Source organism: Haliotis cracherodii, unplaced genomic scaffold (assembly GCF_022045235.1).
Source record: "Haliotis cracherodii isolate W230 unplaced genomic scaffold, xgHalCrac1.p SCAF_7, whole genome shotgun sequence".
In the NCBI taxonomy this organism is placed as follows: Eukaryota; Metazoa; Mollusca; class Gastropoda; order Lepetellida; family Haliotidae; genus Haliotis; species Haliotis cracherodii.
This window is the reverse complement of record NW_027266330.1, coordinates 25,361,204-25,386,219: the sequence shown is the minus strand read 5'-3', so window position 1 is coordinate 25,386,219 and position 25,016 is coordinate 25,361,204. Positions and strand designations below refer to the sequence as shown.

Genomic DNA, 25,016 nt, shown 5'->3' with positions numbered 1-25,016 from the left:
GGATGTCTCATGCTATCAACCACTGGTCTGCTGGACCAAGTCTTGATGATTAACAGGATGCAGTACATAGCTGGAATATTGCTGAATAGTGCATAAAACAACCTTCACTCACACTCTTTATCTCCTAATCAGGAAAGACGGCGACCATTACGGCATGACAAGTCAACCTCGACCAGTCGGAAATTGTACTTCAAAATGTACACAATCTATGCCATTCTCTGTTTACCATTCTCTGGTTCCAGTGAGTTGGGCAGCCTGACTCATGTGAGGTAATGTCATCATTCATCAGCTGCAGTCTCCACTCCTAAAAATGTCTATAGCATCCAGCAACTGTTTCACTTCAAACACAATGACTGCAGACAGAATGAACTTACACACTTTCAATGAACTCTATTTGCCCTGACATTATGGAAACCATGCATAATTGAGCTGTTCACCTAAAATACACATCGCCCACTTGTCTATAATTTATCACAAGGAAACAAATGAAGTTTAAGGTATGTTTATTGGAAGGTCTTGAATTCAAACCTTATTGAAACAAGAAGATCAATTCTGTTCTATCAGTGGTACTAGCAGCGTTAGAAATTAGCACAAGTCCTTTAGTCCTTACCAAACTGCCCAATAGTAAAGGTATCCAAGGACTAGTAGAAAATGGCCCATTTTAAGGGTTTTGCTATATGTTATCATTGTAAGGACTAGAAGACAAAAACTGTTAGTTTCTAACCCTGGGTAGAAACTTGGGAGATTTTATACCCGCCATGATAGCACTACCAGGTAAATGGAACCCATATTATTGACACATTTTACAACCAACACTATAATCTGGCTAATACAGACCTTCTTAGTTTGGGAATTCAACTTGCTTGATGATCATTTCTTTAATTTTAATATTTATCGTCAAGTCTTTGAATGGCATTATCATGTTAATATTCCAAGGTCTCTTTAATCAGGATATTTTCAGTACAGTCTGTATTAATGAGGTTTACAATATACAGACAAAACTTAAAACTCAAATTAAGTATGTTCCCCTTCTCTTGAGGGTGAATTGGGTTCAGTTATAGTACGTGTACCAGTTTCTTATCTGATGAAAATAGCACTGACTTCTTTTCTCTCAATATTGTGAAACTCACGGCAATGCCCACACACTAGTAAATTCATGTACAATTTCTAATGAACCACACAAGTTGATAATAATAAATGTAGGGGAATCTTAAAATAACCCCTGATTGTATTGATCTGCTTCAAATCCTGAATTTAAGTTCTGAATAGGCAGGGAATATCAGTTTCCTCCCACATCAGTCCATTCACATTATTACCACCAGTAATTTATAGGACTTCACTTCACAAATGGTGGGTGGGGGACTGGATCCAAAAGGGAGACAACCCCGGAAACCTTGCTGCCCACATCCAATCATTTGATGTACCAGTGTATAAGACTGTAACAGTAGTCCTGTGCCGTGACTGTGGAATTTATATTTTTTAGGTATTTCTTTTTAACTAAAAGCCTAGGCAAGTCTAGAACAAACTAACCAAGTCTAGTTGGAGGAGAAAAGGTCCTTTCGAAGGATAAAAAAATTAAATATTAGAGACATGTTTTCATTGACTTAGTGTTAGTCTGCTGCTACAGATGTATCAGGAGTTGGGCTACAGGTGTATAGATTTATTGAATCAACTTGTGTTGTTACATCGTGTCAAAAACTAACAAAAGTATGTACAGTTGATCACTGATATCGTGTTACGGTTGACAATGAACAAATGTACACCTTGCCTCCAGCTAGGACAGACAAGCCAGTGTTTGCCTGATCATATATTATTTGTCAATGAATAAACAGATGTTTAAAAAATGATGGACACAAGATATGAACATACTGATCGATTTATCAGTGTGTAAATGAGAACAACATGACCTCTTAAAGTGAAATTACATTCCGCAGGGACAGACAAGGCTATGTGTCCATTAGTCAGAGATGAGAAAAATCCGAAAATGACTAATTGTTTCTACAAAATCGAGTTATGTTACATGACCATAAGTCAGAAATGATCACAGACTACTTAAATATGACAAGGTGTCTACCCTGGCTCGTGATGGCTACCCCAGGATTGTGTCAACAGAAAATTACCAATTTCATTCTGGAATTTGTTATATAGTATTTGTTTGTTTGCTTGTTTATTGTTAAAGCCACACTCAGCAATATTCCAGCTATATGACGGCGGTCTCTAAATAATCGAGTCTGGACCAGACAATCCAGTGATTGACATCATGAGCATCGATCCACGCAATTGGGAAACGATGACATACGTCAACCAAGTCAGCGAGCCTGACCACCTGTCGCCTCTTACAAGCATAGTCGCCTTTTACGGCAAGCATAGGTTGCTGAAGACCTATTCTACCCCGGATCTGCACGGGTCTCGTTATATTAAAACATATAGGATAGTTAAAAATGAAATAAAATTAGAACCCTATCTCAGTCACTGTAAAGTAAAAAAATATCGAGTTCACTTTTCTAAACTAAGATTAAGTAACCATAAATTAAATATTGAACTTGGAAGACATACAAAGCCACCAACCCCACTACCTCAGAGGCTATGCTCTACATGTTCAACCATTGATGACGAAAAACACTACTTACTTCACTGTATTAAACACACTCGAGAAAGAAATATACTCTTTGAAAAATTATCCAGACAAAATGGAAATGGAAATGTCCACAGTCATGAAGATAAATTATTTCACTACATCCTGTCAAATAATGAAGCAGTCAATATCAACTGCATTTGTTTCCATATCTATAATTTCAAACAATAAATACCCCTTCATAATCAACCGGTTAACATTTTGTGTATAAAAATATCATCAAATATGTAATGTTGATTATTTTGTTTTTGTATGTGTCTACAGGAATGTAAATTATGTATGTCTGTATAGATGTATATATGCATCATAATATCTTGTCTTTTAAAATTGCATCTGTCCCGTAATGGAACGTTTCTGCAATAAATATTATCTTATCTTATCTTATCTATAGTATCTGATTCTGATACCGTATTCGACTTAATAAGCGCCCTGCTCTAATAAGCGCCCATGGCGATATTTGTTTATATATTGGCTAGTGAACAATCCCAATTAGCACCCCTACAGATTGATCAATGTACACAAGACTTATTTATTCGCGTATAATACGCACTTGTGTGCTACATGCATCCTTAATTATGGGCAATTACATTCTGGAAAATACATATGTCATATATAAACATCAGAGGCTGTCAGCATAAACCACAAAATTTATCTTTCAACTCGTTTTTTTTCACCAAAGTAATATTCTAATAAGAGCCCCCTGTTACTAATTTTGAGTGCACCCTGGGCGCTTATTACGTCGAATACAGTATTATATATTCGGATGATTGCTTTGCATTTTAATTCATGACAATTCAGCTGAGAGCCTGACATGCATGAGGCATAACATCATATCCTGGCTGCATGGTCCTGTTCTGTTATTGTAACGCAAGACATTTATATTTAAGACATTATCATAAATGATACAAATTCTGGGATTTAACAAGGACGTAGCACAGACAAATCCTGCTATGATAACATCGATCTGGCTCCTTCTGTGGCCAGGCTGATCAATTATGTTTACATTGCCCTCAGCTAGGCCTTTTTCAACACTGCATAATATGGTCATAAATTATGAAATGTAAACAACAGGTCATACTGGAAAGAAATATGTCAATAGTGTTTGCTTCTGTTGTGCTCCATACGAAACACACTGCTTGGAGGAAAACACCTGAAGACATGCTGAAATATTCCTCTAATGGAAAAGGTTTAGAAAATGACATTATTTATCAAAATGATCAATGGTTGGTTGTTGGTTGTTTAATGCCGCACTCAGCAATATTCCAGCAATTTGCGGCGGTCAATAATCGAGTCTGGAACAGACAATTCTGTGATTGATGTCATGAGCATCAACCCATGTAATTGGGATACGATGACATGTGTCAACCAAGCTACACAACATCAGTCTGCAAATAACTCTCCGGATCAAACAAACCAATAACTGATATCATGAGCAATATGTTCATAATAGTCCACATATTGAGACTTAATTTACAATAAAATGATTCACAGATCGGATTGTGCTTGTGGCAGGTTTCAGCAGATACTGGGGTATATGAAACTTGTATATGAACAGACCATGGGAAAAACAGCTGTTACAATATTGATTGACAATGAGACTATAAGTATACATATGAAACAATATCATCAACAGTTTCAAACATACATGTCAAAATGACAAGTATATCACGGTGGCATGCCAGCAATCAGTAATTAATTGTTTGTTTGGTTTGTTGTTTGTTTTACGCCGCATTCAGCAATATTCCAGCTATATGACGGCGGTCTCTAAATAATCGAGTCTGGACCAGACAATCCAGTGATTGACATCATGAGTATCGATCCATGCATTTGGGATTGATGACACACATCAACCAAGTCAGTGAGCCTGACCCCTGATCCCGTTAGTCGCCTTTTACGACAAGCATAGTCGCCTTTTATGGCAAGCATGGGTTGCTGAAGACCTATTCTACCCCGCATCTTCACAGGTCGCAATCAGTAATGACCACACGAAATTTTAAATAACTGTTCCAACAAGTAGCACATGCTGCACTGTCCATACGGAACAAATAACAAATTATCATTTTAATAAACTTTCTCAACAAATAATTTCCTTTTCTTATTCAGGTGAATAATCATCTCAAATATACAGGGATGAGAAATGACATTTTCATTTTCAGCTTACCGTATTCGACGTAATAAGCACCCGGGGTGCTCTCAAAATTGGAAATAGTGGGCTCTTATTAGAATATAATTTTGGTGAGAACAAAAACAGAGTTGAAATATTGTTAATTTCGTACAGTAGTTTATGCTGACAGCCTGAAATGATACAAAAGAAAAGTATGTACGTATCATACACGACAGATATATTTTCCAGAATTTGATTGCCCACGAAACACACGAGTGAGTATTATACAGGAATAAATAAGTCTTGTGTACATTGATCAATCGGAAGGGGTGCTAATTGGGATTGTTCACTAGCAAATATATTAGCAAATATTGTCATGGGCACTTATTGCGTCGAATACGGTAAATATGTTTTCAATGGAGCGTGGTCCATAATTTGGGGGTGTTAATAGGGGGTTCATCAGAATTTAGCAAATTTGTATTCACTAAAGTTCGCGGAAATTTGGGGAAACACGAGAATATTCTCATCTCTCAATATAAACACGACAGAGACATGTGACAGAAAAATACAATGTCATTTCAAAGAAATTTGACCCAAAGTTTTACTCAGCATATACAACTAAAAGGAGGTGCATTTCATAATTTGTCCATTTGTGTTTTGTTGTGTAATCATGGTAATATTGTTGAAATAATCACCAAATGAGACAGTGTTTTGTAATATTTTTATTTCTGCACAAAATATACGTGACCAACTATAAATTCAATCTGGACCAAGTCTGTGACCACATTTGTTTTAAGTTCATGTCTTCTACTCTCATTGTATATTTCTATTGTGTTTTGCGAGAAGATGCTTGAAGGCACAGACTGCAACTTCTACCAAATCAATCCCCTATGTAACCCTGGATATACACTGTACATTTGACTGTTTCACTGGCTCAAAGAAATGTGTGAAAACATCCTTCCCCAAATATACAACAGCTTTTTTAAACCATCTGTGTTGCCAAACAAAAATGACAATTGCTAACAAATGTAACTGTTTAGAACAGCATTGTCTCAGGTATTTTCACCATTCAAAATAAATAACGTCATAAGAACATTTCCCTCATTTTTGTGAAGTTTTCTTATTGGTGCATAGCGACAAAGTCGTTTATTGTTGCATGGCAACACAGTAAGAAGTATTGTTTTGATGAGATGTCACAGTTGATTATTGCTAACAAGCATTGCAACACACCAACATCATTCATGGCCATTCTAAAAATGCTTAACATTTCCACAATCTCCCTGCCATATTAGGGCTGGGACAGGTAACTCGGGTACCCGGGTCGGGTGGGTACTGAGTAGGACCCAGGTACCCACAGGACTACCCGGACCCGTGGTTTGTCACGTGATATATTGTTTAATGACAAACATTATCTAGAACTCTATGGTTACACAACAAGTTACTAATGTTGGCATTTCTTTCTGACTATACACCCATTCCTTCTGATTTTTCATATGGTTGAATAAAGATACAACTTAATTCAACTTCAGTGTATGAATGACCAGATTGTTTAATACATGTATCTAAATACATTTTGCCAGGGCTATGCTAAAAATGTTCCCAATCGGACATTTTGAGACATCTCCTGAGACCTACAGTAGGTACCCAGGTAGGGTCGGGTAATAGGGGGGTGGGTACCCGGGTAGTAAATTTGGACTCGTCCCAGCCCTATGCCATATACTACACCATTTCTGACAAGCAGTGAAGTGAACACATTTATCTGGTGTAAACGTTTCACAAAGAGGAAGCAATGGGAAGTTACTGAACTGCCCACGAGCACATCACTGAACCTTTGATGTTAAGACGCCATGGACTAAACCACCCCACTTGATTGACAGAAATAGCTCTCTCATTGACTCGGTCTTGTATGGTTTGGTGGAGACAGGGCAAAGTCAGCCAGTCATAGTGGTTGTTGTTATGTAATGACAGTGGCATGTCTAGCCCTCAGTCATAGAGTGTTATTATAACTCCTTTCCTTAACCTTTAGCCTGCTGAATTGTTTTCAGACTTCTTGGCCCTGCCTGCTGGATTAATTTTAGCATAAGGCGATGTAAAGAGGGTGGGTGATTTCAAACAGCTGGTGCTTCATTATACAAGGGCCAATTGAAGAAATATTTTGCACATTTATTCCTGACAGAAAAATACACATTACTATGTAAAAAAATCCTGATGTTTTCAATCATACCAAGGTTAAGACCAAAACGAACACAAAATTTGTAAATTTTCGTAATCTTGCCTGAATTACGATATTGAAGGTGGTTTACGTTTCATGTTAGGAACCTTTCTAAATCGTTAAATTTGTGCTAATTGATTTCAATAATCAGATCACCGATATCTTAATTTTAACTGAGTATAAATTCGATGTTTTTTATTGGTAAGTAACAGCGCGGTGGTAAATTATGAACCATTTCTGTAAATTTATTATCAAAACGTTAAACAGAAAAAAACTAAATTTTCGAGGTCACCATGTCAGTTGCAGAAATACGAACATTCGAGTTAATCTAACATGTCACGTTATCAAATTTGCAGGAAACAATAAATGACTCATGAATATTCACCAATCCTTATTTCATGTGTTTTGGTTGAATATTTACGATATACGAAAATACAAATACCGTGTCATGATGCTAGCAGACGTTCGAACATCAAACATGGCGCGCTTCGCCCGACCTCGTCGTAACTTATTGCTATTTTAATATCAACAAAGTTTACACTGTCTTCATGTTTATAACTTGGCGAAAGTTGACGATCTTCTCAATCGAAGATTCTTTCATTTGTCATTTTCCGTTTAATATGACGAGAGAAAAATGAAAATAAAGATCGTAAATTCTGACAGCAATATTTCAGTTTGCGCAAAGGTCACCGGATGTGATGTCACAGACAGGGGTAGTCTGCTGATAATCTTTCGAAACAAAACAATTACAGTCAATTTTGAAATATTTCGCCTGTATTATAAAGAATAAACACAAATCACTACATACTATCAGTAATCGCTACTAACATGAAATTACAAAGTGATTTTCACGATATAATTGACGTATTTTTTAATCCGTTGGACCTTGCATGCTCCCGTGACCCGGAAACACGCCACATGCAAGTTTCTCGGTATCTTTTATTTGAACTTTTGTTGATACATAAGGATCACCATTCCATGTTACGTTGAATATAAAGTGATATGATTCATGTATCTGCGATGTATATGTTGATTACTTTGTTTTCACTATAATAATTATGTGTTTGAAGCAATAAGTCCATAGAAATCGTCGATCGACAACGATCACACCCCACAACAGGTGCGCGATAATAGGCGTCACAAAACGTGTTTCAAAATAGCATTCATGCGATGCCGAATATGGTAGGATATACGCAGGTGGGTGATGTAAATATATATATTAAAAAATACGATATACATATTTTCAGTGTTAGTTTCTAATTAAATGTGGGATATTTAAATATTTTTTCCTTTTATAATTTAATACATTTATCGATTCTAGATCTAGCATGATTTTACAACAATTCATGGATCATCTTAAAATTTATTCCATCAATATAGAGACCGCCATGATTGCGTATTGATGATAGATTTGTTAATGTTTAATTATATACATCTGTTCACAGCTTCTAAAATATTAAGTTATATTTAGTATCTATTTTTTCCACAATGATTATGTGTATGGATACTAAATATTGGTCAACAGGTCAATGCATCAGCACAGTGTAACTGATCAGACTTTAATTACATATTTTATTCAACAATTGTCTTCTTTCACCTGAACATAAATTATGTGAATAAGTAACTATTTGATGTCATTATTTAAGTTTAGTATTTCATAAAATAATATAGAAATAGATAAGATCCTTATATGAACCTATACATACACAACTCATATGGACATTAATCTTGTGTATGAAGTTGTTTGTTTCCAAAAAACTAATTCTTAAATATAATTGTAATATGAATACGATACATTAATTTCTTGTAACAGAACATGATATTTTTGTTTGTTTAATCACAAGAACCAGGGTGGCACTTAGCTGGTGAGTTAGCCATATCGTATATTTATAAGAGAATGTTATCTTTTGAAAAAGGAATAGGGCACATATACATACATTGACAATTCTTGCAGTTCTGTTCGGTTGGAGAAATGTACATGGAAATATCCTACCTTATGTATTTTTTCAGGGTTCTCACCAATGAAACAATGTGTAATTAGTGTGGCAGGACTTTCCAGGTTTGTTGCAGTATGCTCTCGTGTGCTTGACAGTGACACTCATGCATGTCCCCTGAAGGAACATGAACCATTGTGAAATGTGATCAACAGGTTTTCGTCTTCAGTCAATATAATGTACAAAAATTCTAAATAAATGCAGATCATCACCAGCTTTGGATCTGACATCCTTAATCATTTTGATGGGTTTCTGAATATAAAGTCAGTATAGGTCCTTATGTTCTTTGTGTCTCAGCCTCCTGGATGGAATGAAAAGAAATGTCCCTGTATACATGATTACCTTTGTCAGATGTATTTTGTCCTGTCAGCCACACCCCCTGACTTTATTTCACCTTATGTGGTTAATTTTCGCATACATGTACTGCTGCAAACCTGTTTTTCCCTTGTATATGCAATCACAGTATCAAACTTAATCAGCTGGTGTGTCACTAGTTCCTCAGTTGGTGTGTATAAAAGTGCCCTTGCCATCATGAAACAAGAAATGCCAAAAACAAAAGCATTTGCAATAACAAAAAACCCACATTTGTCCTTTCTTGAATAATCTTAGGATTAGTGCTTCAAATTTTTTGTGTCATAAATTAATTATTAAATTTCCTAAGGATTTTTCTTTGATGGACCAATATCAAACCATCTGACAAGTTAGACTGAATTATTACTTTAAAAGCCCTCATTTCTGAGGTGTCCATATTTTTTTTCTACTTTTAGGACAACATGAGCCGTCTACCTGAGCTTGGTTACGTAAACAAATACTTGTTTAAAATGTGAAATGGAATTCCACTGATTAGATATCTTTTTTTTTATCTCATTGTTCTATGAAATCCATTTGAAATGTGCTTTTTTGTACGTAAAATGTCTTGAGAGCTTGTACCCAAACAGGTATGTGCTTTTGTGCCCAGAATATTTTTGTATTACAGTTTTGTAGTTTCAAACTTACACATTGCTTTTTATATGAAAAAAGTTAATTTATTATCACTTTTCTGTCAATTCGCTAGATCTACAATTACCTTACGGTTTACCAATTTACTGGCCTCTTCTCTTCACAAGAATTTATTACTTTCCTATCACAATCAGTCAATTTGAGTTGTGCCAATGTGGACTGACTACACTCAAGGACCACGTACATTTAGGTTAGTCATATTATTGATGAAATGTTTTACCATAATGTTCAGCTCATTGTTTGCAATAAACATGAAAAAATAAATATGATCAACAAGATTTAGTTTAGTTTTTTGGGTACAAAATCATCAAGTGCTTTGGGTACAATTTTGTTTTGGGTACAAAATCACATAGGCCCTACATTTATCCAGTCGACGTGAGTACCTACTTCCATCCGTTCTGAAGATTGGGGAGGGGGAGTAAACGTTCTAAAAACAATCCTTAATATTCTAAATTGTCCTTCTTGCAATGACAGACCAATAACAATCTTCTGTTGTTATTATTATGGCATATTAATATGTTAAATCGCTCTCCGCTGTCGTCGTTTTCAGAAAATAATTTTAAAATCATCGAGCGCGGAATCCTTTACGGTTTCGGATTTAGACTTACAAATTTGGTGTTACGCATCGGCGGCAATCACGTATAAATATGAAACAAATAGGAGTGAAGACTGCTATCCAGATCAATAAATAGTAAACAAATGTCGAAAAAAAGTAAACTATGTATTTTCTTTTGAATTTGAATCTATTTCGGAATTTGTTTTATGATCGCTTACCAACTTTTGCATATTTTGCTTCGATGTGTCATGCGGTACGTGCTTCCGGTTTCAGAAATGATAGGTTAAATTGCAAGTATTTCGATTATTTTCCGTAAACTGCATTATATTGCTATTGCATGATTTACCTAGAATGTATAACAGTTCAGATTTTGCGTATCATCCAATATTTGTCATTATTTGCAGTGTTTGTTGACTTTATTCAACTACACAAATCGCGAGTTAGGCCACGCCCAAACGTATCACCGACGTTTGTCGGCTTGTTGATGTGTCCGAAAGTTTATCAAACGAAATCATTTGAAAACTCTATAAAAATGATATGTTTTTACACAGATTTATACATTCGTGTCAATAATTCTAGAAAATGAAGTTAGATGTAACAAAATTATTATAATAGTCTTACGGGATCATTATGCATGTGGAGTTGTTTGTTTACCGCCGTTGCCATGATCGCACAAGTTTCATCCAATCGATGATGTTACGATTCAGATTGTTTTTGTTTATAATTAATTACTTCGAAAATTGCTAATTTTTAGAAATTAAGGAACTTGAGTGTGTTCCTTTCGTCGGCAAACAATAAATTATGATCGATTGTGAAAAGTCATAACATTATAAAGAAAATATCGGACTGCATGCCGATCAGCGTGAAGTGCCAAAAGTCAACAATGGCCGTTTGTGGTAGTTGTGTGCCGCGAAGTTTGGCTGAAACTTTTTAAACTCGCGATATTTTCTTTTTGAGGTAAATACACTACTGAAAGTTTTGATATTGAGCAAGCTGAGCATTTATGCATGCCATACGTAATTTAAATGTAACGCAAAGCCTTCTTGGTAAATAGATATGGCGAGTTTTGTTTGTGGGTGTCCTAATGCTATTCGCCTGTCGAACTGGTTCGACAGTAGCAACACTGGTAGTGACAAACTCTGTCGAACTGGTTCGACAGTAGCATTGAGAGCTTTAATCTCTCCACAGGAGTACACCAGAAATAGAAGTCTTAGCCTCTGGCCACCTTGGCTCTTGTCATCCTTCCAGCTTATTAATTGGGATCATAAAATTACAGTGCTTGCATGCAATATCATATCTATAGCGCTTTGCCTTCGTGCAATTTGTGAATATTGTATTCAGTTGTGATCAGTTATGAAGAGACTATGTAAATATCGTGCAAAAATACATCAGTTTGTATTACAGCACACTGTTGTATTAAAATAGAACATTTAAGAAATAACCAAATATATAGTTTGATCTTCGTTAAAAGGTTAACTTAATCAATGAATCTGCAATACTCATTGCATGTGAAATTTGCCAATAAATATATTTCTTGCAACACATTCCAACGATTTGTTTGTTGTTTAACGCCGCACTCAGCAATATTCCACCTATATGACGGCGGTCTGTAAATATTCGAAATGTCGACCAGACAATCCAGTGATTGACATGAGCATCGCACTTGGAATACATGCATCAACCAAGTCAGCGACCCCGACCACCCAATCCTAATTGAGACAGGTATGACAACGAAATCAGCAAATCGAAGTGCTTGTAAACTTGGCTTCATCTCAAGAGACTGCAGAGAGTGGGTTAGTGGGTTTGGTTCAACACAGCTTTGAACATTATTTCACTTAGGATCATGTCATATTTCTGTATGAGGAATGACCAAAGTATTGAAGTAGGGTGTAGTCTTTTTCTTTTTCCAATGTTGTGAAACACACAAAGTTGTAATACTGACTAACAAGAGCGTTTCTTACTTTTTCCACAAAAATGACCTGCTAACAGAGTTGCAATCTACACAAAGGTAAAAGTGGTTGTCCAAGTCTTTCCTGAAGTTTATTTGTTTAGTTGTAGCAGACATGTTGATTTGAACCCTGTTCAGAGTGGTTTCCAGATGAAAGGCACAAAATGCAGTTTTATTTTCATTAAATTATGACAGACATACCCTCAAAAACTTCTGCTAGATGAACACAGATGAAAATTAGCACCAGCCTGCTATCTTCAGTTAGTTCGTCTTATGATAAAGGTATTCTGAAAGACTAACATTAAGTCTCTAAAAATATATAATTTCAATAGAAACATATTACTCCATTTAAACTAAAAAGGAGCCCAAATGAGATTTGAGATTCAGATACGAAGGAAAATCTTGCTTCATTTAAGGCTTCTGCATTACAGTAAGGGATGGGGAGAAGGGAAAACAATATGGTTCTGGGACTGTGAGGCAGAGTATTCTTTGGGCTTGTGGAATTTCTGGCTTTTTAGTGGGTGTCCTTCAATATGTCATCACTAGTCTGGTTACAGAATGTATCAGGTGAAGTTGAAATTGTGATATCACAAGTTCAGCACTCTTTCCGCTTGTGATATCACAAGTTCAGCACTCTATCCGCTTGTGATATCACAAGTTCAGCACTCTATCCGCTTGTGATATCACAAGTTCAGCACTCTATCCTCAGGTACAGTCCAAATGCATGATGTGCTCACAGTCCAAATGCTTGATGTGCTCACAGTCCAAATGCTTGATGTGCTCACAGTCCAAATGCTTGATGTGCTCACAGTCCAAATGCTTGATGTGAGTGAGTGAGTGAATTGGGTTTAATGCCGCTTTTAACATTATTCCAGTTATATCACAGCGTGTCAGCTTAATGTGGGAGGAAAGCCCGAAGTGATGCAGGTCTCAGACGTTTACCACTTCGGTGAAACCCACGAACACGGGTATGGTGCTGACAAACTAAATGCTTGATGTGCTCAAAGTCCAAATGCTTGATGTGCTCACAGTCCAAATGCTTGATGTGCTCACAGTCCAAATGCTTGATGTGCTCACAGTCCAAATGCTTGATGTGCTCACAGTCCAAATGCTTGATGTGCTCATACCATGTCAGAAATGATGTTAGAACAAAAAATAATTAGAAATAATCAACAAAAGATTTGTTCCACAAGAGACACCAAGCAACACAGAGGTATTTGCTGTATTGACAATCACAGTCAAAACGATGCAAAAACCTTCGTCTGCTTATCCGAGCTTGCCACGATGTACGTCTCCCGCAACTTGTCAGCTGTCAGAGGTGAACCCCATGTCTTTTCATGGCGTTATGGAACTACGCCATTACACAACACCATGACTGCAGTAATCTCATGCCAGGGCACGATAACGACATTTGAAGGCGACTTTCTCCCCCTCCCTTGTCAGAGCTTGCCATAATAACCAAATTACACATGCACAGAGTTTGTGCTGAACATGCTTTGGACATATTTCCACAGTAGTTGAACGTGGCTAGGAAACTTCAAGTACAACTGAATCTCACGACCTACTCGACAACTACTTTTCTGATACTAGGGACAGATGTAAGCTAACTTTTTTTTACCAAAGTACAAAACATATTTGTAAATAACTGTCAAGACTTGCAAAAGAGCAAGATGCCTATGCAATGGTTAATTTCCAATAACTGATTCAAAATCTCATTGAAATCACCTCACCCAAATCTTCACCAATCATGATGACCTCCCTATCACCAGACCAACAGCTAGTCTTAACTTAAGTTGGTTTTCTTCAACAAATTAAGCCAAGACTGCATAATCAAATCTGGCAATATTTGGCCATCTTAACAGATAAGAGACAATTATTTGTTTTCACTGTGAACTAATTAAACCTTCTTTACTCACACTGGGAGAAGGTCTCACAACATGGCGACAATGTCCGATTTTAAATACGAATTTCTTGCTGCAAAAAAAATATATGGAATTGCATAAATCTGGACTAGAGTTGGGTTACAAATATTTTAAGAATTTTCCATATCATATAACATGGAAAACTACCCGTTTTTACGATGATTTTACATTTTCAAAATCATATTCTTACATGACAATGTCTTTTTTATTACTGATGACTGAGAATGTAATCTGTGTGTAGTATTAAGAAAGGTTATACTCAATTCTATCATACTAGACAAAATAATTAAAACTTAAAGAATACCCCCCACAAAAAAATTGGAAAAAAAGGCAAAAACTGTGCAGGTCTTATTAATACCCCTGACTTTGACTCCAACATATTTCTAAGTTTAAAACATGTAAAAAGAGCAATATTTTCATACTATTCGAAATCAAACTGTATTTTTCAGAAAATCCAAATATTGAAATAAAAGTGTTCACCAAATTTGAAAAAAATCCATACAGTAGTTTTCAAGTTATCAGGTTATAGATCGCACAAAAATAAGTCGTCGGAAGGACAGAAGGATGGATGGACGGAATTCCTTGGACAGGGGTATACAATCATCAGTCACAGATTTCATGAAAGATTCCTTGGTTGGAAACTGAACGCTGCCAGTCACCACTGAACTTGATTAGGAACAAGCATTTGATGTTCTGGGAGGGGGGGATTTTGGATGGCGACCAGATACTTTATTTGGCTAAAGCTGATAAACTGGATTATTTTTTTTACGTCAACATCTCAGGAAAATACATTATGTTGTCTAAACATGTCAAATGTTCACAAAAGAAAAATAAGTCAGTAAATAAGTAATGATTAAAAATGTAGATTTAGGGGGTCCCCAGTTTTAGACACAAGAGCAGCAAACCTAATGGACCCCAAGACACCTCTCACCTTCAAACACTGTCACACAAGAGCAGCAAACCTAATGGACCCCAAGACACCCCTCACCTTCAAACACTGTCACACAAGAGCAGCAAACCTAATGGACCCCAAGACACCCCTCACCTTCAAACACTGTGATATAAGAACAGCAAACCTCATGGACCCCAAGACACCCCTCACCTGCAAACACTGTCATACATGAGCAGCAAACCTCATGGACTCCAAGACACCCCTCACCTTCAAACACTGTCACACAAGAGCAGCAAACCTCATGGACCCCAAGACACCCCTCACCTTCAAACACTGTCACACAAGAGCAGCAAACCTAATGGACACCTAGACATCCCTTACCTTCAAACACTGTCATACAAGAGCAGCAAACCTAATGGACCCAAAGACACCCCTCACCTTCAAACACTGTCATACAAGAGCAGCAAACCTCATGGACCCCAAGACACCCCTCACCTTCAAACACTGTCACACAAGAGCAGCAAACCTAATGGACCCCAAGACACCCCTCACCTTCAAACACTGTGATATAAGAGCAGCAAACCTCATGGACCCCAAGACACCCCTCACCTTCAAACACTGTCACACAAGAGCAGCAAACCTAATGGACCCCAAGACACCCCTCACCTTCAAACACTGTGATATAAGAACAGCAAACCTCATGGACCCCAAGACACCCCTCACCTTCAAACACTGTCACACAAGAGCAGCAAACCTAATGGACACCTAGACATCCCTTACCTTCAAACACTGTCATACAAGAGCAGCAAACCTAATGGACCCCAAGACACCCCTCACCTTCAAACACTGTCATACAAGAGCAGCAAACCTCATGGACCCCAAGACACCCCTCACCTTCAAACACTGTCACACAAGAGCAGCAAACCTAATGGACCCCAAGACACCCCTCACCTTCAAACACTGTGATATAAGAGCAGCAAACCTCATGGACCCCAAGACACCCCTCACCTTCAAACACTGTCACACAAGAGCAGCAAACCTAATGGACCCCAAGACACCCCTCACCTTCAAACACTGTGATATAAGAACAGCAAACCTCATGGACCCCAAGACACCCCTCACCTGCAAACACTGTCATACATGAGCAGCAAACCTCATGGACCCCAAGACACCCCTCACCTTCAAACACAGTCACACAAGAGCAGCAAACCTCATGGACCCCAAGACACCCCTCACCTTCAAACACTGTCACACAAGAGCAGCAAACCTAATGGACACCTAGACACCCCTTACCTTCAAACACTGTCATACAAGAGCAGCAAACCTCATGGACCCCAAGACACCCCTCACCTTCAAACACTGTCATACATGAGCAGCAAACCTCATGGACCCCAAGACACCCCTCACCTTCAAACACTGTCACACAAGAGCAGCAAACCTAAAGGACCCCAAGACCATCCTCACCTTCAAACACTGTCACACATGAGCAGCAAACCTCATGGACCCCAAGACACCCCTCACCTTCAAACACTGTCACACAAGAGCAGCAAACCTAAAGGACCCCAAGACCATCCTCACCTTCAAACACTGTCACACATGAGCAGCAAACCTCATGGACCCCAAGACACCCCTCACCTTCAAACACTGTCACACATGAGCAGCAAACCTAATGGACCCCAAGACACCCCTCACCTTCAAACACTGTGATATAAGAGCAGCAAACCTCATGGACCCCAAGACACCCCTCACCTTCAAACACTGTCACACAAGAGCAGCAAACCTAATGGACCCCAAGACACCCCTCACCTTCAAACACTGTGATATAAGAACAGCAAACCTCATGGACCCCAAGACACCCCTCACCTGCAAACACTGTCATACATGAGCAGCAAACCTCATGGACCCCAAGACACCCCTCACCTTCAAACACAGTCACACAAGAGCAGCAAACCTCATGGACCCCAAGACACCCCTCACCTTCAAACACTGTCACACAAGAGCAGCAAACCTAATGGACACCTAGACACCCCTTACCTTCAAACACTGTCATACAAGAGCAGCAAACCTCATGGACCCCAAGACACCCCTCACCTTCAAACACTGTCATACATGAGCAGCAAACCTCATGGACCCCAAGACACCCCTCACCTTCAAACACTGTCACACAAGAGCAGCAAACCTAAAGGACCCCAAGACCATCCTCACCTTCAAACACTGTCACACATGAGCAGCAAACCTCATGGACCCCAAGACACCCCTCACCTTCAAACACTGTCACACATGAGCAGCAAACCTCATGGACCCCAAGACACCCCTCACCTTCAAACACTGTGACACAAGAACAGCAAACCTCATGGACCCCAAGACACCCCTCACCTTCAAACACTGTCACACAAGAGCAGCAAACCTCATGGACCCCAAGACACCCCTCACCTTCAAACACTGTCATACAAGAGCAGCAAACCTCATGGACCCCAAGACACCCCTCACCTTCAAACACTGTCATATAAGAGAAGCAAACCTAATGGACTCCAAGACACCCCTCACCTTCAAACACTGTCATACAAGAGCAGCAAACCTAATGGACCCCAAGACACCCCTCACCTTCAAACACTGTCATACAAGAGCAGCAAACCTAATGGACTCCAAGACACCCCTCACCTTCAAACACTGTCATACAAGAGCAGCAAACCTCATGGACTCCAAGACACCCCTCACCTTCAAACACTGTCATATAAGAGCAGCAAACCTCATGGACCCCAAGACACCCCTCAACTTTAAACACTGTGATATAAGAGCAGCAAACCTCATGGACCCCAAGACACCCCTCACCTTCAAACACTGTGATATAAGAGCAGCAAACCTCATGGACCCCAAGACACCCCTCACCTTCAAACACTGTGATATAAGAGCAGCAAACCTCATGGACCCCAAGACACCCCTCACCTTTAAACACTGTGATATAAGAGCAGCAAACCTCATGGACCCCAAGACACCCCTCACCTTCAAACACTGTCATACATGAGCAGCAAACCTCATGGACCCCAAGACACCCCTCACCTTCAAACACTGTCATACAAGAGCAGCAAACCTCATGGACCCCAAGACACCTCTCACCTTCAAACACTGTCATACAAGAGCAGCAAACCTAATGGACCCAAAGAAACCCCTCACCTTCAAACACTGTGACACAAAAGCAGCAACCCTCATGGACCCAAAGAAACCCCTCACCTTCAAACAGTGTGATATAAGAGCAGCAAACCTCATCGACCCCAAGATACCCCTCACCTTCAAACACTGTGATATAAGAGCAGCAAACCTCATGGACCCCAAGACACCTCTCACCTTCAAACACTGCTTTTCTAAAAGAAACATTTTCATTCAGTGGTGTGCGGTGCAAACCTGAGTTTGTTTGCACAAACATATTTTGCAAACTCTCAGAGCAAGGACTTCATTTCAAGTGTAAGCCACCTGTGCATGAGGCTCTTAACAATGCTCCCTTCATGAACAAATGTTGATTGAACGCACATCAATCAGTCGCTTTCCTGTTATTGTGTGCCGACTGCTTAGTCTACCTTGGCTCTCGTTGCTCTGGTTACCAACGTAACACTGTTTATGATTTACTTAAATTTACTTACACAATCTTCATCATTGTTACGCAATCATCTTGTGTCTCAATATTTATTCAAAAATTAACATAGGAAAACTGTGTAAACCATTATTTCTTGAGATTAAAATGAATTTATAAATTTAACATACAAATTAAATATGGATGTTGGGTAACCATAATGTGCTGAGATCTATATACAGTCGTGCCTCGTTTGTATGGACACTTGCGTCATTTCACAATTCGTCCGTATAAATGAATTTCCGTATAACTGAAACCAGCTTCTTACTGGAAGAGTTACTTCCCTTCAATTATGCAACTCATGACAGATGACAGAGCAAACAAATACATCGAGAATTTGCAAAGTCAGAAATGTCCATTTTGCCACCAAAACCGCGAGCTTTCTCTATCAGCATTTCATCATTAAAGGGCACATTACGACTTGTCATGTCACACAACCAAAGACATAATGCATCTTCCATCTTCTGGTGTTTAGCTACACGGGATCGTGATAAGTCATTTGAATTTTCCAGGAGATTTAGCCACTTCTGTTTGTCTTTTAAAATGTCACCAATTGTCGATTTTCCTATGCTATGTCCAAATTCAGTGCCATAATGCTTACTGATGGTTTCCAAACTTGCTGACGGGTGTTTGTCCTTAAAGAGACAAATTTCCCTTTTTTCGCTTGCTGTAACTGAGTGTTGCTTACGTTTCACTGGTTGACAGGCCATACTCACAGTTTGAAGTCACAACTTTGACCTCTGACCTCCACAGACACCATATTTATCGAATGGGATTACATGTACAATAAACAAGGTGTCTCAAACGTAACTCAGTGTCACTTGGTTAATTGACTTCTCACGAATCAAAGGATTACCACCAGCGGAAGTGTATTGTCCGGGTAAGTTAGACAATTTTGTGTGCATTTCAGTGTTTTGTGTATGAAAATGTCCATCCGGTTCCGGAAACTGAATTTCCGGATATACGGGTAAATTTATATAGTTATTATTTCGTTTTGAATGAAAATCATCCGGGAACCGAGGTTTCCGGATATCTGAAGTCCGTATAAGCGGGGCATGACTGTATATTCATCAATGAAAATGTATATTTTGTGAAACCCATTTTTCCATGAGATCAATATGTGTGACCAAGGATGAGGGACCTTATGGGCGAATATCTCATTTTGACTTTTCAATATATACGAAAACTACAGCATCTTCGGAACTTCACAAGCATCAATTCGTATATATTACAGAGATACATGACATCACACATGGCGATCTTCACACAGATGACATCCTTACCTTGTCAGCATAATGACAGCAATACCCTCTTTGGTCATGTGGACAAGGCATCCAACCTCTAATCAGAAGGTCCTTGGTTCGAATCCCATCATAGAACTCGGAAATGTTATGGCCGCTACATGTATTTAGTACTTGTTACGAATACTGTATCAAAACTGAATCAAGGTCTTCAAATATGAAGCCCATTGTTTTTCGCTTATCTGTAGTTCTCTCATGATGAATCGGCCAAGTACCACACCCCTGCTCACTGATGCAACCAGTGGTGCTACACCCCCCATCAACTTACAGTCATTAGCAACACACAGGGTGACATGTTAAACAATTTACTGCTGAAATAAATATATAACTTCTCTTTTTTTTCCCTGGAGTATACATGTACCACGTTTGGATCCTTATCAAACCAACAAAAATGTTGAACTTACTTAAGTAAAACATTCATACATGCCGATAAATAAATAAATAATATTCATCAACAAAAATAAATATAAACCAACTTCAACAAAAAGGCCTTGTCACAATTTATGGGTAACTTCTTTATTTACCGTTAAGGGTGATATTTCGGTCATAAGAATGTTTACCGAAATGTCGCCTTTACAGTAAATAAAGAAGTTGATATCCATAAATTGTATCTACTTTGTCATCCGTCAACTTCTAAGTAATGCCTATCAAACAATGAACACAAAACCTACCTTGAATATGCTGAATTTGATCTCCAAGTCGGACTGAGAATGTCTCTCCAGGATTGACGTGTACATGCACCACGTGTTGATGATTGGGAGGGGAGTTACCCGACTGACCCCCCGAACTACCCGTCTGCGGGCTCCCACCCCGCGAATGTGCATTGGATCCCGAATAGCTGTTAGGCGACCCCGATCTATGGTTCACCAATGGCCGCGATGAATTAGGGGAGTTAACTCTGTTGGACTGCACTGACTGTTGTGTATTACTGTTGCTTGATGGGATATTATTCTCTGGAGTAACTCCATTCTTGAGTGTATCGTCTGCACTGATATGGCCATTCTCTTCTGTGGCTGTCACACATGCTGGGCCACTGGTCACTGCACTACAGTTTTGGTTGCGGTCCTTATGTTCAGACATTTTGGTAGCGCTTTCCCCTTCACGATCTCGTCGGGTCAAAATTTTTCTGCAACAAATTCAAACAAATCAGTTAAAATGAGTGATTTCAGAAAATATGGAACATGGTAACAGAAGTCCAGATGTGACATACTTACAGTGAAGCCTCAAGAGCAGAAAAATATTGTTTGCATTTGTAATCAATTTCAAGAAATAATTAACCATTTTTCACATTTTGACTGTATCTAAAAACAATGATGCATCCAAGAAATATCAAAATGTGAAGGAAAATAAAATCTTCACTGTCATTGCTCTGTGCTGAGATGAATGTAATATAGCCTCTCTTGTCACAGTCAAGCTGTTTATCTTTGGACATCCTTGTCAGTTGCAACATACTTAATCACCCCTATGTCTACAAACAGTCCATAAACTAAGTTTCCAAATGAAGATAAATACATTGTCTCAGAGTGTCTGTGTATCTGTGTGTGAGTGCATGCGTGATGTTTCTCTGTCTGTCTGTGTGTGTGTGTGTGTGTGTGTGTGTGTGTGTGTGTGTGTGTGTGTGTCTGTGTGTGTGTGTGTGTGTGTCTGTGTGTCAATCAGAAAACAAGGTGATGACTAGAATCCATTCAGAAACCCACTAGAAAACATTCTAATTCTTTTTATTACAAACGGTTCATCAAAATACAGCCCCAAATCTCATTTCAAAACACCTTGCCACATTTCAAGCATGTGACCATCAATGCTTGTCGTATCGACCAATCTCCATGTTCACCAACACCATAACCCACAACCGCCCCCACAAAATGTACAATAAACTCTCTTGGTTTCCCATATGTGCTGAATACTGTTTGACCTGCAGACATGTCATTGTTCATGACCTTCACTTTCCCCACACAAACACCACTACAGCATATAACAATGATGACAATTGCAGAAAACTTTGGAGCCATGACATCACTGGTCAAATCCTGTTGACATTTCAATACGAATGAAGTCAGACTTGACCTTACACCTAGTCCAGTCTCGTGTATGTTGAACCCATACAACTACAATGGGCCTTTGGACAGTAGGTCACATGTGCTTGCATTCACCATCTAGGGTGTTTTCCCAAGTCAACCACAAATATACAACTCAAGTGCTAAACAGAACTTGTTTACACCACCTTCATTGAATGTTTACTGCTTTCTAATGGCTGACGGTTCACTTGTCATTGATGACAATATACATGCACAAATTTCAAAGTCATTTCTGTACACAAATACAACCATTTGGAAAAATAAGCATTCAAATAATCTTTCATTGCCATGTTTCAATGTTTGGAAAAAGGTAAACAACAGACTTATCTTTACATGCTTACATGCATTCTCACATGGCTTCTGTTGAACAGGGATGCCATGCTAATCCAGACCCAGAACAAATAAATCTGTTCTTACTCCACCATCTGGATGTTGGTTCAGTTTAACAATTCCCATCTATCTCAATTAATAAATCAAACAGACAGCATGAAACAGATATTTCTGATGGTATGGACATTCACAGACTACAATTCATCTCATTAACGTCATTTAGGAACAGGTTACAAATACATGACAAGTTAGTTCTTTTCCATGTTGTCACTTAATCAAAATTCACAAAATGTTCAGACTTTATTTACAGATATGTACTTTATCAAACTGACACAATAAAGAGAATAGAAAGATTTACGCAAATGAGAATTATACTTTTAGATAAATGAAGTTATTTTCATATTCATAGAGATTGTTTTCAGCATGTTCACCAACTTCAAAGTTAGGTTTTCAAGATGTGATCATAACATCTGAAACCAAAAATCTATCTCTACAGACTTCACAATAATTTCCATCATCTGGACTCCTTTATATTTTGCAGAAAAGTCAAAATGAGCGTGTGAGTGAGGCTTAATGCAGATGAGTCAGCAACACTGAATCTCTATCCTAGCAGACCCATGAAGATCCAGGGTAGAATATGTCTTCAGCAACCCATGCTTGCCGTAAAAGGGGACTATGCTTGTTGTAAGAGGCAACTTTCGGGATCGGGTAGTCAGGCTCACTGACTTGGTTGATGCATGTCATCGATCCCAATTGCGCGGATCGATGCTCATGATGTTAATCACTGGATTGTCTGGTCCAGATTCGATCATTTACAGACCACTGTCATATAGCTGGAATATTGCTGAGAGCGGCGTTAAACAACAAACCAACCAACAGTATCCTGGTAAGTGGCATGCAGCCATAACACTTCAACAAGCAGCATGGTCGTGGATACTGTGAGAATCAATCTAGACAGTGGGGGTATGATGACACACTTGGACACCTGGTTGGTCTTTCCTAGCACGTCATGCCAAGTCAGACAAAGCAGTCATCTGTCCACCCAATCACCTTTTAGTCAACTTTTGAGTACTGGGGTCCGTTTTTCCCAAAACGTAACCTTTCTTGAACATACATATTTAAGTCAACTCAGCCATATGAAATAACCACAACAGTCCAAATGTCATAACTGATAATCTGTATATGCTAGTGATGGATAATCGACCTCTAACTTTATATTTAATAATCAATCCATAGGTAGTCGATAATTTATTGTCAGTGAATGCTGACAAACTCTCTAAAATTCATGATCATAAATATACCTATGTGTTTCCAAGTGAGGTGACCTCTACTCTCTGTATGTACTATTTTGTAGTCCAGTTATTACACTATCCCATCTTAAATCAATTTCCTTAATAACATTCAAAATTTCATTCAAAAGAGTTTACGTTACTTTTTTCCATAAAACCATGTGTGAACTGGTTGGCAGATTGCTCCAACTCACTGTTGTTTACAGCAACCATGATCAGATATATATTAAGCAAATTGCAGCAATCAAAATGACAAATAACAGAATTATTATTCTTGGTATAAGTTGAGCATGTTGAGTTTCAGATTTAGTTTCTTCTGATGTTTGTTTTCAAAATTCTTTGCATTCTTTATTACATCAGCATTAAAACTGATAATGTGATTCACTGGTGTACCAATAATAAAAATACATGACAACTTATTAACACCTGTTCGAATGGTTAGTAAACAATTTTTATTTTCACTATTTTTCACTACACAATACACAGACACAAGTAGAGGTTCTACAGAGTTGGAGGTACAAGGCTTACCTACACAATACACAGACACAAGTAGAGGTTCTACAGAGTTGGAGGTACAAGGCTTACCTACACAATACATAGACACAAGTAGAGGTTCTACAGAGTTGGAGGTACAAGGGCTTACCTACACAATACACAGACACAAGTAGAGGTTCTACAGAGTTGGAGGTACAAGGCTTACCTACACAATACATAGACACAAGTAGAGGTTCTACAGAGTTGGAGGTACAAGGGCCTACCTACACAATACACAGACACACAGACACAAGTAGAGGTTCTACAGAGTTGGAGGTACAAGGCTTACCTACACAATACATAGACACAAGTAGAGGTTCTACAGAGTTGGAGGTACAAGGGCTTACCTACACAATACACAGACACAAGTAGAGGTTCTACAGAGTTGGAGGTACAAGGCTTACCTACACAATACACAGACACAAGTAGAGGTTCTACAGAGTTGGAGGTACAAGGGCTTACCTACACAATACACAGACACAAGTAGAGGTTCTACAGAGTTGGAGGTACAAGGCTTACCTACACAATACACAGACACAAGTAGAGGTTCTACAGAGTTGGAGGTACAAGGGCTTACCTACACAATACACAGACACA

General features: G+C 38.6%; 1 protein-coding gene across 2 annotated transcripts in view; it reads right to left on the bottom strand.

Moving 5' to 3' along the window:
* LOC139447622 (fibronectin type-III domain-containing protein 3A-like) overlaps window positions 1-25,016 on the bottom strand; it is a 179,971-nt gene that overhangs the window by 115,061 nt on the left and 39,894 nt on the right. For both annotated transcript variants that reach the window (XM_071229028.1, XM_071229027.1), the window contains exon 2: window positions 20,863-21,317. In XM_071229028.1, coding sequence (XP_071085129.1) covers window positions 20,863-21,271 — 409 coding nt within the window. In that variant the 5' untranslated portion in view covers window positions 21,272-21,317. The remainder of the gene's footprint in view (window positions 1-20,862; window positions 21,318-25,016) is intronic.